The following is a 15,095-nucleotide window of genomic DNA, read 5'->3' as shown; positions in this document are numbered from 1 at the left end:
TTTGTAGATGACATGATACTCTACACAGAGAATCCTAAAGATGCTACCAGAAAACTACTAGAGCTAATCAATGAATTTGGTAAAGTAGCAGGATACAAAATTAATGCACAGAAATCTCTGGCATTCTTATACACTAATGATGAAAAATCAGAAAGTGAAATCAAGAAAACACTCCCACTTACCATTGCGACAAAAAGAATAAAATATCTAAGAATAAACCTACCTAAGGAGACAAAAGACCTGTATGCAGAAAATTATAAGACACTGATGAAAAAATTAAAGATGATACAAATAGATGGAGAGATATATCATGTTCTTGGATTGGAAGAATCAACATTGTGAAAATGACTCTACTACCCAAAGCAATCTACAGATTCAATGTAATCCCTATCAAACTACCACTGGCATTTTTCACAGAACTAGAACAAAAAATTTCACAATCTGTATGGAAACACAAAAGACCCCGAATAGCCAAAGCAATCTTGAGAATGAAAAACGGAGCTGGAGGAATCAGGCTCCCTGACTTCAGACTATACTACAAAGCTACAGTAATCAAGACAGTATGGTACTGGCACAAAAACAGAAAGATAGATCAAGGGAACAGGATAGAAAGCCCAGAGATAAAGCCACACACATATGGTCACCTTATTTTTCATAAAGGAGGCAGGAATGTACAGTGGAGAAAGGACAGCCTCTTCAATAAGTGGTGCTGGGAAAACTGGACAGCTACGTGTAAAAGTATGAAATTAGAACACTCCCTAACACCATACACAAAAATAAGCTCAAAATGGATTAAAGACCTAAATGTAAGACCAGAAACTATCAAACTCTTAGAGGAAAACATAAGCAGAACACTCTATGACATAAATCACAGCAAGATCCTTTTTGACCCACCTCCCAGAGAAATGGAAATAAAAACAAAAATAAACACATGGGACCTAATGAAACTTCAAAGCTTTTGCACAGCAAAGGAAACCATAAAAAAACCAAAGACAACCCTCAGAATGGGAGAAAATATTTGCAAATGAAGCAACTGACAAAGGATTAATCTCCAATATTTACAAGCAGCTCATGCAGCTCAATAACAAAAAAACAAACAACCCAATCCAAAAATGGGCAGAAGACCTAAATAGACATTTCTCCAAAAAAGATATACAGACTGCCAACAAACACATGAAAGAATGCTCAAATCTTTAATCATTAGAGAAATGCAAATCAAAACTACAATGAGATATCATCTCACACCAGTCAGAACGGCCCTCATCCAAAAATCTAGAAACGATAAATGCTGGAGAGGGTGTGGAGAAAAGGGAACACTCTTGCACTGCTGGTGGGAATGTGAATTGGTACATTCAGTATGGAGAACAGTATGGAGATTCCTTAAAAAACTACAAATAGAACTACCATATGACCCAGCAATCCCACTACTGGGCATATACCCTGAGAAAACCATAATTCAAAAAGAGTCATGTACCAAAATGTTCATTGCAGCTCCATTTACAATAGCCCGGAGATGGAAACAACCTAAGTGTCCATCATCGGATGAATGGATAAAGAAGATGTGGCACGTATATACAATGAAATATTACTCAGCCATAAAAAGAAACAAAATTGAGCTATTTGTAATGAGGTGGATAGACCTAGAGTCTGTCATACAGACTGAAGTAAGTCAGAAAAAGAGAGACAAATACCGTATGCTAACATATATATGGAATTCAAGAAAAAAAAATGTCATGAAGAACCTAGGGGTAAGACAGGAATAAAGACACAGACCTACTAGAGAATGGACTTGAGGATATGGGGAGGGGGAAGGGTAACCTGTGACAAAGCGAGAGAGTGGCATGGACATATATACACTACCAAACGTAAGGTAGATAGCTAGTGGGAAGCAGCCGCATAGCACAGGGAGATCAGCTTGGTGCTTTGTGACCACCTGGAGGGGTGGGATAGGGAGGGTGGGAGGGAGGGAGACGCAAGAGATATGGGGACATATGTATATGTATAACTGATTCACTTTGTTATAAAGCAGAAACTAACACAGCATTGTAAAGCAATTATACTCCAATAAAGATGTGAAAAAATACTTGTCATTTATGCAAGTATTCAAAAAATTTTTTCTCTCCAAGACACCATTTCTTAGGAATCTATTAGAGGATATAACCCAGCAAAATAAGAAAGTAAACCAAAAGAGAGGAAGACAAGAGATTCATGAAACAGTGCAATCTAACCAGGAGATTGGAGAAGAAAAATCACAGGATTATAGCTGTGCCCAGGCTGACAGAGCAAACAGTCCAGTCCGACACAAGAGAATTAAGGACTTTGGATGAGAAAGAATGGGAGATTTTTATAGATTAGAAGATCCTCCGATGCAGTATTTGGGGAAAAAATTAATAAGTGAATGTTGAAAATTATACATATGAAACACAAGGAAAGTATTAACTCTAGGATAAATAACATGCACTACAAGAAAGGAAAGGTCACAAGAGTATAATACTTGGCATTTTGTAAACACTATTTAATGTCATAGTGAAGTAAATGCTGATTATGGATTTAGCTAAAAATATTGATATAACAATACTGGGAAGATGGAAGGGGGAGTTGGGAAAAAGATAAACCTTCATCTGTCATATAATAGGAAGTCAACAGATAATGTCTAAAATAAATAACTCAAGATATAGCAATATAAGCAAATTATTTTTAAAAATGGAATTAACTACAAGAAGCAACAGCTAAAGGAGTTAAAAGTAGTTCCCTCTGGGAAATAGGATAGATGGAGGTACAGAAGTGGGCTGCTGCTTTTCAATAGAAGACTCTTGTTATATTTAATTTTTTTTAATGTACATATGTATAATATATACATATAAGTGTAAAAGGTAAAAAAAAATCTCTTAAATAACTTCAGCTCAAAGAAGAAATGGAAACCAATAGTAAAAGTGTAAACATATAAAACATAGTAAAAGGACACTTCTTATTAAAATGTATTGGACAAGCCACAGAGGAATATTTATAGTCTTTGGTGCTTTTATGATTTAAAACAAAGGACCAAAGAAAAGCATATTTACATAAAGAAAAAGAGAAATTAGGGGTGTAGATTTAATAAAGATACCATATATTTTCATTACTTATACATAAAAAATAAATGGTAAAATGTATAGGGAAAAGAACCATTAGTTCTCTGGAAAGATAAAATAGATGCCCCAGGGCTTCCCTGGTGGCGCAGTGGTTGAGAATCTGCCTGCCAATGCAGGGGACACGGGTTCGAGCCCTGGTCTGGGAAGATCCCACATGCCGCAGAGCAACTAGGCCCGTGAGCCACAGCTACTGAGCCTGCGCGTCTGGAGCCTGTGCTCCGCAACAAGAGAGGCCACAATAGTGAGAGGCACGCGCACCGCGATGAAGAGTGGTCCCTGCTTGCTGCAACTAGAGAAAGCCCTCGCACAGAAACGAAGACCCAATACAGCCAAAAAATAAATAAATAAATAAATGTTTAAAAAAAAAAAAAAAAATAGATGCCCCAGGTAAGCCTGGTTAAGGAGGAAAGAGAGAAAGTAAAATATTAGAAAGGAGAAACATACAGAATGCATAGATATAGAAAAGATGAAAATAATTCTAAACACTACTTTGTAACTCAGTGGCAATAAGTTGAAAACCTAAAAGAAATACATTGTTTCCTAGAAAACAATATAATATTCAACTGTGTCCAGAAAATCCAAGAATTCTAGTAAAGAAAACTATTGGACTTAATAAGTAAATTCAGTAAGGTGGTATATAATTTTTAAAGATATAAACATATCAAAGGCTTTTATCTATATTAGTAATAATCATTTCAAATAGAAATAGGGAAAATATGCCACTCGTAATGGGCAGGAAATCTATTTTCCTTCCTGACCTAGGAGTAAACTTTACAAGAAAAAATTACATGAAGGACTTTTATAGGACTTATATGAAAGAACATTATAAAATCCTATTACAGTACACAAAATAAGATCTGCTAAAGGGAAGGAGGACATGTACCAAATTATCAAAAATTATCAATTTTCAAAAATCATACCATTACAAAGCCAACTGAGTAAACTACAAACAATATTTACAAATTGCTACTTTGACAGGTATAAAATTTACATTGAATATTCAACTCATACAGTGTAATCATTAACCTACTTTTATTTTTGTCCTCTGTTGTTCCTTTAAATGTATTCTGTGGAGTTAATTCTTCATTTGCCATTAAGTGAAACTTAGGGCAAGGCCATGTTTTTCCTGATCACTTTCAGTTTAATGTAAAACTTATAACATTGCCTTTACTAAAAGGTACATTTACAACAACAGGTCAAGAAATTATAAAGTAAAAACAACCAAATAGTAATATTAGACATGACAAACATAATAGCTGAAATGAACAACACAATAGATGAGATAAATAGGATGGATAAAGCTGAGAACAAATTGAGTGAGTTGGAAAATCAGACTGAGAAACTCTCTGAGAAGGTGGCAAGAAAGGCAGTACCAATAGGTGTGTGTGTGTGTGTGTGTTTGTCTGTATAAAGAGAGGAAGATTTGGCTAACACAACTGTGGGGTCTGGCAAGTCCAAAATCTTCAGGGCAGGCTGGCAGGTTGGAGTCCCAGGGAAGAGCTGATGTTGCAGCTCAGGTCCGAAGGCAATCTAGAGGTAGAATTCCTCCTCTAGAGGGGACCTCAGTCTTTTCTTTTAAGGGCTTCAACTGCTTGGATGAGGCTCACTCATTATGGAGAGTAATCTGCTTTACTCAAAGCCTTCTTGTTATGTTAATCACATCTAACATGCAACATCTAGACTGATGTTTGATCAAGCATCAGGGCACCATATCTTGGTCAAGTTGACACATAAAATTAACCATCATGCAAAGAAATGAAGGATAGAATTAGAATTGCCAACATTCTGTTAAGAGTCACAGGAGGAGAAAGAGTAGAAAAAGAAGAAAAGTAAAAACAAAAAAAAAAAAAACAAAAGAAAGAAATCAAAAGAAAATAAAGAGAGGAAAATGTTTAAATAAATAATGGTAAAATTGACAGATGAAAGACTTAGATTTAAAAATTCATGGAGTGCCAAATAAGAGAGATAAGGTAAAACAATATACCTAAGCACATTATAGGGAAATTTAAGAATATTAAAGCAAATGAGAAAAATTTTAAGGTTTCCTGAGAGAAAGAACAGATCACCTACAAAGGAATAAGAATCACATTTTTGTTAGACTTTTCAACAGTAACAGAGGATGCAAGGAGATAATTTTAAAGAATTTAATGAAGGAACTTTGAACCTAGAAGTTTATATCCAGCCAAATTGTCATTCAAATATGAGGGCATACTAAAAATGTTATCAGGCACACGTGATGTCAGAAAGTTTGCCACACAAAGATCCAATTTTTTAAAACTCTCTTGTGGAAACACTCAAATTAGGAGAAAAATCCAGGAGGAGGCTTCAAGAAATATGCAACTAAGAGAAATCAAACATGTTGGTCAAATTTGGTGGTTGTCTAAATAATTAGGACCAAGTAAAAGAAACCAAATAAAAGATATATCATGCAACAATGAACCCCCCAAAAATTGCATTAGTGATCATAATTTCTGAAAACAGAATTTAAGGCAATATTTTATAAAGGACAAATAAGAGAATGTTTTATAGTGCTTAAAAGAACAGGATAGCAAAATCATTGTGAGCGCATATGCTCCAGTAATCTATAAAACAAAAACTGATAGAACAGCACAGACAAATGGATGAATCAAAAATTATACTTGGAGGAGTTCCCTGGTGGTCCAGTTGTTAAGAATCTACCTGCCAATGCAGGGGATATGGGTTTGAGCCCTAGTCTGGGAAGATCCCACATGCTGCGGAGCAACTAAGCCTGTGTGCCACAGCTACTGAGCCCATGCTCTAGAGCCTGTGAGCTGCAACTACTGAGCTCACATGCTGCAACCACTGTAACCCGAGCGCCTAGAGCTCATGCTCCAAAACAAGAGAAGCCACTGCAATAAGAAGCCCGAGCACCTCAACGAAGAGTAGCCCCTGCTCACCACAACTAGAGGAAGCCCACGCACAGCTATTAAGACCCAGTGCAGCCAAAAATAAATTTAAAAACAAAAACTATACTTGAAGAATGTAGCATATCTTTTCCAGAATCAAGTAAACAAAAATAATCAGAGGTACAGACAATCTGAACCATACGAATAATATGCTTGAGCATTAGCTATTTATAGTGCTTTATACCCAACCAAGAAAGAACACATTCTTTATAAGCACACATGGCACAGCTACCAAAACAGACCAATCACTGGCCATGTAGGAAGCCTCAATAAATTCCCAGGGATCATGTCATACTTCTACCATGTTGTAATAAAATACAAAGTTTTTAAAAATCCTATACATTTGGAAACATAAAAATGTATTGCTATATTTAAAATAAAAGATAAGGGAAACAGTACATGTCAATATTTGTGGAACAAAGCAAAAGTAGTTCTTGACAGAAAAATTATGGTTTAAATGAGTGCATTTATCAGAATATTCGAAAGGTTAATCATAAACCAGTTGCTCTTATTTTTCTTCCTCCTATTCTTCTTCCTTTCCTTCTTTCCCCTTCTAAACAATTCAGTCCTAAAGCCATAGGCATCTGCACAGAATGAGAAGGGAAATGCTGAGGCTCATAGCAGGCCTACAGAACCCAAGCAAGGTGACAAAAGTGTCTGCAGAAGAGGGCTGCCCTGCAGAGGGACTCAGAGCCTGATCACATATGGAGAGGTGACCTGTCATGGAGTGTTGGAGCCTGAACAGGGCAAGGAAGATGTGTATACCGTTCTGGAAATCAACAAGAACAAGACAGGAACCCAAATAAGAAGATGGGTAAAGGAAACAAACGGGCAGAAACTAAAAAACCAAAAGATGAAAAACATTAAGGAAATGCGAAACTCATTAATAATTAGAGAAATGCAAATTAAATTAACAATCATTTTATACCTGATGGAATGGCAAAAGTTAGGAAGCTGCTAGTGTCAGGAAATGACAAGAATGTGGAGATTCAAAAACCCTCCTGTATCTCTGGTGGGACGATTTATTGTTCTGTGAGAGCTGACTGGCAGTACTTAGTCATATTAAGTGTATGTATACACTATGAGCCACCAATTCAAATCCTGACTTAACACCCCTAAGCAATTCTCTCTGGAGTCCATAAAGGGGACTTGTACCAGGATGCTATCAGTGATGTTGTTTGTGGTAGCATAAAAATAGAGGTAACAAGGCTATTTACCACTAGAAGAAGAGACAGGTAAAATAAATAAATAAATAAAAATAAAAAATTAAAACCATGGCAGGTATGAACACTGTAGTACTCCATGCAGTAGACAGAAGCAATGAATTAGATGAACAAATAGCAATATTAAGTGGCTCTTAAAAATACAGTGCTGAGTAATAGAATGAGATTTTTTTTTTTTTTTTTTTTTTGCGGTATGTGGGTCTCTCATTGTTGTGGCCTCTCCCGCTGCGGAGCACAGGCTCCAGACGCGCAGGCTCAACGGCCATGGCTCACGGGCCCAGCCGCTCCACGGTATGTGGGATCTTCCCGGGCCGGGGCACGAACCCGTGTCCCCTGCATCGGCAGGTGGACTCTCAACCACTGCACCACCAGGGAAGCCCTAGAATGAGATTTTTTAACACGATACCACTTATGCAAATTTAAAATACTTGCACAAAAATTACATTTAAAGAAACACATATAAACAAAGAAATACACATTAAACATATTAGATTGACTTCCTTTTGGGGAGGCAATGGACAAGATCCAAGGAAAGAATAAATAAATAAGAGAGACACTTTCCATGGCCCAAATTAATGCATTAAAAACCATGGACCTTGATTAACTCAACCTTCTGTATCTGAGGTCCAATTGTGAGGAATGGGGAGGCAAGGGAATCCAAGTGGTCAACAGCATTAAAAAAGAAAGTTACTCAACCTTACTAGTAGTAAAGTAAATGTAAAAACTGTACCATTTTAACCTAACTCGCACAAACACACACTCTAAAAGGATGACAGCATCCAATGCTGGCTAGGATGTGAAGAGGAAACATTCATGTATTGCTATTTGGAAAGTGAACTGCCTTTTGCAAGGTAGTGTTCTGGCAATGGCTATTAAACTTTAAAATACTTAGGATAGGGACTTCCCTGGTGACGCAGTGGTTAAGAATCCGCCTACCAATGCAGGGGACACAGGTTCGAGCCCTGGTGCCGGAAGATCCCACATGCCGCGGAGCAACTAAGCCCGTGCGCCACAACTACTGAGCCTGCGCTCTAGAGCCCGCGAGCCACAACTACTGAAGCTCGTGCGCCTAGAGCCTGTGCTTCGCAACAAGAGAAGCCACGAAGAGTAGCCCCCGCTCGCCACAACTAGAGAAAGTCCATGCGCAGCAACAAACACCCAAAGCAGCCAAAAATAAATAAATTAAAAAAAAAAAATACTTAGGATATTCCCTGGCGATCCAGTGGTTAGGACTCAAAGCTCTCACTGCTGGGGCTCCGGGTTCGATACCTGGTTGGGGAACTAAAATCCCACAAGCCGTGCGGCGCAGCCAAAAAAAAATTTAAAAAGAAAATACTCATACACTGTGATCCTATATTTCCACATTTAGAACTCAACCCCATAGGGGGAGGAAGCACCAGTGTGGAAAGATATATGTATATACATACTTATTTCAGCATTATTTGTAGTGGCATAAAAAGTGGAAATAAGAGAAGGACCATCAATAATTCTTAATAGGGAATTGGTTGAATAAATAAGTTATATACACAGTATGGAATACTGTACAGCTGTTAAGGGAATAAGTTAAATCTATATCTTTTGACCTAAGGAAAGACCATGAGGTACCTACTTCTTACCAAGTAAGAAGAGTATTTGACTGGTACAGTCCCAGTTTTGTAAAAATACCAACACCTACATATATATATTCATATATTTCCATAATCATTGCAATAGTTGTAAAAGATATAGACACATTGGTTACCAACATGAAATAGGCAGAAAGGGGGTTAGAGAAGATTATTATTGTTTCCTTCAAACCTTTTAACATGGTTTCAAGGGTTGCGGAAAGCATGCGCTATTTGTATATTCTTAAAATTTAATATGGTATTTTTAAAATTTGCATGGAAATGAATCATCATCAATTACAGATTCAAGAGCAGAGGTAGAAGCTGGATTCATCTTTGGACTCTGTGGAGTATACATTGTCGATACCACTTCACCAGGTGCTGGAAGTTTTTAAAAACCAAGTGATCAGGATTTCCCTGGTGGTGCAGTGGTTAAGAATCCTCCTGCCAATGCAGGGGACACGGGTTCGATCCCTGATCCAGGAAGATCCCACATGCCACGAAGCAACTAAGCCTGTGTGCCACAACTACTGAGCCTCCACTCTAGGGCCACTCTAGAGCCTCCACTCTGCGAGACACAACTATTGAGCCCGTGTGCCACAACTACTGAAGCCCGTGCGTCTAGATCCCGTGCTCTGCAACAAGAGAAGACACCGCAATGAGAAGCCCGCGCACCACAACGAAGACCTGCTCGCCGCAACTAGAGACAGCCCACGTGCAACAACGAAGACCCAATGCAGCCAAAAATAAAATTAAAAAAAAATTTTTTTTAATGTTCTATATTAAAAAAAAAACTCAGGGATCAAAATATATTGGATCAATGAATGAATGAATGGAATAAGAGACTAAATGAGTGAGTAGTGAGTGAGTAAGTTTATGCTTTGGGGCACAGTAATTATAGAAATAGTATAATATAGGTATGGGTATGACAAGCAATTCTGTGAAGAGGTAGTGAAATAGAATCAAAATCTCCTGAAAATCATCCTACCTATTCCCATTCCACTTTTAGGACTGACCTTTTCCTTATAGATGCAGAGAAGCAGAAAATAGAGAAGGAAATTTTCTACAATGTAATTATTGAGGAATTTCACCAACAGCCCGTTCCCAATGTCCATCATATCTAGCTGACACAGTACATGAAATTCCCCCTTTAGAGAGTCATTCCTTTGAGCTCCTTTCCCTCTAATCCTCTTTTAAAAGTACATTAAGAAATATATTAATAATACTTACAATAAATATCAAATATGTACAGTAGAGAAATGGGAGATATGGAGTAAGGAAAGGCTTTTTGATACAATCAGAATGTTCAAAAGTTTGTAGCAAATTTTCCTCCCTTTCCTAATACTAAGAAAAGTACAAATAGCATTAACAGCTTTGAACATTAGATAGTATAATAAAAGATGATCATTTTCATTGTCAAAGAAATGCCTTATACTTCAGGAAATTCTTACTTTGTTCATGTCCAAGTCTAATCTCCCTGGAAAAAGATCATTAATAGCAATTTTTCCTTTCAGACTTTTCAAGGGTCTTTTTTGTTCCTTATACTTTTCCTCAGTGTCAGATGATTCTCCAGCAGTTTCTTCACAGTGATGATACTGCTTCTCCAATTGCTTAGTGAGCATCTGAACTTCCTGCTGGTGGCCTTCAGCTCTCTGCAGGGAAAAAAAATAGATAAAACATCCTGATGGTCCATGATTTGTATTTTTCAAAATTATTTGCAAGTTCTACTTATATTGACATTGCAGGAACATTAAGTTACTAAAATAGATGAATGGGGAAGACATTTAAGAAGATTTGACATGTATAAGCTAGTTTTTAAAAAAGAAACAGAAAGGTTTGATATATAAAAATAAGACATTTTAGTGAGTACTGAGAAATAAAACTGTATAATGAATTTTAAGAGAGCAGAGCATAAAAAATTTGTAACTGTACAATAAACAGACTACTGTGTAATAGGTTTTACTAACACATTGAATTTAAGCAATACCTATTTTCATCTGAATTTTAGGGTGAAGAGTCATGAAATTTTACTAAAATGATTTGAACATAACAAGGAGATACCTCCACTTAAACTTGCTGGATCAATCTTCCCATAGACTTGACCAGTAAATTCAAACAAATGACTGACTTAATAATTTATTTAACTGCACTGACTGAACTGACCAGTGTTTGATCATGATGGAAACATTATCTTCATCACACCACTATTTTTAAGCTAGCATTCATTGAGCTTACTGAACTGAAGCATTTATCATGTATTAATCCATTTAATCCTTACAACCATTCTGTGGGACAGGAACTAAACCTACCCCAACCCTACCCCCACTCCTGCCAAAATTTACAAATGAAACTGAGGCACAGAGAGCATAAGTAACCTGCCCAAGAGCACACAGTTGCTAATGGCAGAGCTGGGATTCATACCAGTCCTCTTGGCTCTTAACAAACACACTATACTACCTCTACTGTGATAATGGACATCCTCTTCCCTTTTATCACTATAGTAATAAAAATAAACTCAGAGCCACAGAGTTTACTAAATCAGCTAACATCAAAACCCACACCTTAAAACTAATTTGAAAGAGTAACTCATCTGTCAGTATACTTACGGACTTCCAAGATTGCTCATTTGCACCAGTCTCCTGAATGCTCCCTTTCACACCTTCCTCTGTGGCTGGTATGGGTTCAACACTGTTGCTGGGAAGAGTAGACAACTGACTGAGGAATTTCCAATAGAGGGGTGGCACAGTTTTAGTTTCCCATCTGAATGAATACGGAGGTCTGTCTAACTCAGGTAATTGTTTTTCCTTATGGATCAAATCTTATTGACATTTATCCCAAATTTTCTGTCCATCTTTTGGTCCTTCAGAGTGAAAAATGTTGTCTCTCTCAAAGTTCTTGACCAGGATAGCTTCATCTTTGTCCTAAATATGCCGACACACATGTTAAACTTCCCATATGGAATTTAATATTGAGACATCTACTTCCCTCCTTTTGAAATATAAGTATAGTCATAATACAAAGCTTCAGGAGAAAAGGATCTCAATAGAAATAAAGAGTTACAGAGTCATAAGAGAGACAAGGACATACTCAAAAGGGTAAACTAGAACAGCAAGAGGTATTAAAATATTATGTGGGGGCAGGTGGGGAGGGCAAAAAAAAAATGATGTCATAGAGAAAGTACTTTGAGAACATAGGAAATTTAGCTTAGAGAAGCAGCTAACCGAACTGCTCCAGTTTATGGAGGAACTGTTTACAGAATATTTTGAGCTAATAAATGTAGGAATAATGACAGAATTTTAAAACTCAGCATTTTACTTCTCCTAAAAAAATAACTGATTCAGGCAAGGATTGTCAATGAATGCTACGACTATTAAGTGAAAAGCTGGCAGGGAAATGGATATTTTCATAACGATTTAATTATAATTATAGAACATCATTTAATAGTAACAGCTTTGATAATGTAAAAGCATAAATAACTCACATTTCTTTCCCCCAACCTTTCCCTTTTAAGCACCCTGCTTCCACTGTAAACAGGAAAAAAATAAAAGATAATGCTTGTACTTATCCTTCCCCCGACTTCTCCCAGGAATATTCTGCCTTTATAAATTCGAGTCTTCTTTTCACCTCTTGCCACCTTCTATTCTGAAAACTGTAACAAGTTTAGTTTCTGGGCTTTTTGTCATGTGAAACTGGGAAATAGAAGGGGAGCTAGAGTTGTTGAAGTAATGATGGGTTTGTCTCACTAAAAGCCCAGAAAAAAGAGGTAGAATAAAAGAGCAGTGGAAGAAAAGGTCAGAGCTACATGGACTCTGGTGTGGGAGAGGTTTTCGGAGATGTGACAGATAAGTCAGAGAAGTCAAAAACATGGAAAGTGTTACTGTGAATTACTTGAAAGAGGTGATTAAAAATTGGAATTACTTTAAACTCTGAAAGTAGTTGCTGAATTTTTTTAAGTAGAACTCTTCACAGTAAGGGGATCATGATGGGCCTTATTTTACATTCAGAATATATAATAAACAGTTTGGGTCCATGGATTTCAAAATAAACTTTTACCACTTCCTTGACAGTAGTCCATCTCCCATCCTCCTCCAACATTCTTCCATAAAACTTCCATTCATCCTGTGAATTGCTATCTACTAGGGAGCAGGATAACCTCTTCCTTCTAAACCCAACTCATGCCATAATTCTAGATTTCAATGTCCATGTAGATGATCCACCAGTTTAGTTTTGTGACTCCTGTGCTTCAGTTTCAATGACTTTCACCTACACCCCTATTCAATCCTTATACCGAACTCCAAAAACCCAGATGTTGTCAGCAGCGGGAACTAACCCATACCAGAAATTTAAAACTTGAATATTTCACTCTCTAACCACCACCTCCTCCCATTTCTCTCAAAGCTCCATTCCCTCTAACCTTTTCTTTAGTATCACAGAGACCTTCAGATCTGCCTTGCACTTTTTCTCCATACCTCAGAAACTCTTCCAGTCTGCCATGCTGTACTGCTTCCTTTTATCCTCCATAAGAAGAGGACCAATAAACCACTCAACATTTGCCAATTATCATCTGGAGTAACACAAGGTAATAAAAAATCCTGTTTCTTCAAAAATCAATCAAAATTTGTTCTCACCTTCATCATGAAACTGTCTTCTTGTTCTTTCATACTCATATAAGGGGTGAATCTGTTAACACCTGCTAACTTTTTCTCCAAAAGGTCTACTTTTCGCTCTGCTTTTTTTCTTTCAATCAAATGTACTCTGTGTAAGATATTGGCAGGTAATGATATCTTGAAACCAATTTTCAAATTTCAATTAAAATAATAAAAAGAAATATCCCCCATTTAAAGTATATTAAACATGTGTATCAAGTAAAAATGTATTTCTTATGAAAAGAGCTGTGCAGTTACCCAACTATTTCTAGGGAGAGACAAGAAATGGTAGAGAAATGAAGAGAACAACAATCCAGTGTTAAGTACTGTAGTCGTTCCCCTGGGGGAGGTCAATTTTGAAACCATCCTTTTAAAGAGGAAATTTGAGTATGAATATCTGTCTGCTACTATGGTAATATTGTGATGATCAGGAGGTTCCACATGTGTACAAGCACAGTGGGCCTCTGTATTCGAGGGTTCCACATCCATGGATTCAACCAACCATGGATTGAAAATATTCACAAAGATTCTTTTCAGAAGGTTCCAAAAAGCAAAACTTAAATTTGCCTCACACCAGCAACCATTTACATAGCATTTACATAGTATTAGGTATTAGAAGTAATCTAGAGATGATTTAAAATACACAGGAGATGTGCATACGTTATATGCAAATACTATACTATTTTATATAAGGGATTTAGCATCTGCAGATTTTGGTACCCTCAGGGGTCCTGGAACCATCTCCTGTAGACACCGAGGGACAAGGGATGAGGGAGAAATGTACTCCCATTCTAGTAACACTTGCATGGGTTCTTCAACTGAATCCCTGAATGGGGTTGCACGAGGGGTAAAGGAATTAGAAATAATAATACAGCAATAGAGAATAGAATATGTAAAAACTTGTTTTATTATCAAATATACAAACAGTTAATTATTTGCTTCTTGTTTTGATTAACCATTGGTAGGTATCGGTAACGTTTTCTACCTTGAGGCTAGGTTAAAGTTTCAGTTCATCTTCCATGCTTTTTATGTTCTCTTCTATCTAAGATTTGCATCCTACAGAATTAGTGAATTTGAGTCAGATCAAAGAAATTATCTGAATTATCTAAAGAGAAAATTTTAATTAAAAAAATTATATTAGAAACATGTAGGTCACACTCAAAATGTCTAACACCTGCAACTGTAGTCTTAGAATGAGAGTAGACACAGAATGGGACAGAAACAATATTTAAAAAATAATAATTCCCAAGAATTTTCGAAACCTGATGAAAGATATCAATTGATAGATTCAGTAAGTTCTGCAAATCCTAAGCAGGATAGATACAAATAAATAAATAAATAAATAAATAAAAGGGACATTTTATATTAATAAATGTGACAATTCAACAGAAAGATATAGACATCCTATATTAGAATGCAAATAGTTTCAAAATACATAAAGCAAAAGTTGAACAAAAAGTGAGAGGCACAAATCCACAATCATAATTGGAGATTTCAACATACCTCTTTCAGTAACCAATAGAACAAAAGCAAAATGTGCTGGGTCTGAAAATTTATTCCCAAC

General features: G+C 36.7%; 1 protein-coding gene across 1 annotated transcript in view; it reads right to left on the bottom strand.

Moving 5' to 3' along the window:
- Positions 1–15,095, bottom strand: part of LOC137203338 (coiled-coil domain-containing protein 170-like) — a 33,560-nt gene that overhangs the window by 5,466 nt on the left and 12,999 nt on the right. The window contains 3 exon segments of the mRNA XM_067699695.1: positions 10,337–10,537; positions 11,492–11,806; positions 13,514–13,640. Of these exon segments, the coding sequence (XP_067555796.1) occupies positions 10,337–10,537; positions 11,492–11,806; positions 13,514–13,640 (643 nt within the window).

Source organism: Pseudorca crassidens, chromosome 1, assembly GCF_039906515.1.
Source record: "Pseudorca crassidens isolate mPseCra1 chromosome 1, mPseCra1.hap1, whole genome shotgun sequence".
NCBI classification, from domain to species: Eukaryota; Metazoa; Chordata; class Mammalia; order Artiodactyla; family Delphinidae; genus Pseudorca; species Pseudorca crassidens.
Note: the sequence above shows the minus strand (reverse complement) of the source record. Positions and strands in the feature narration are given on the sequence as shown.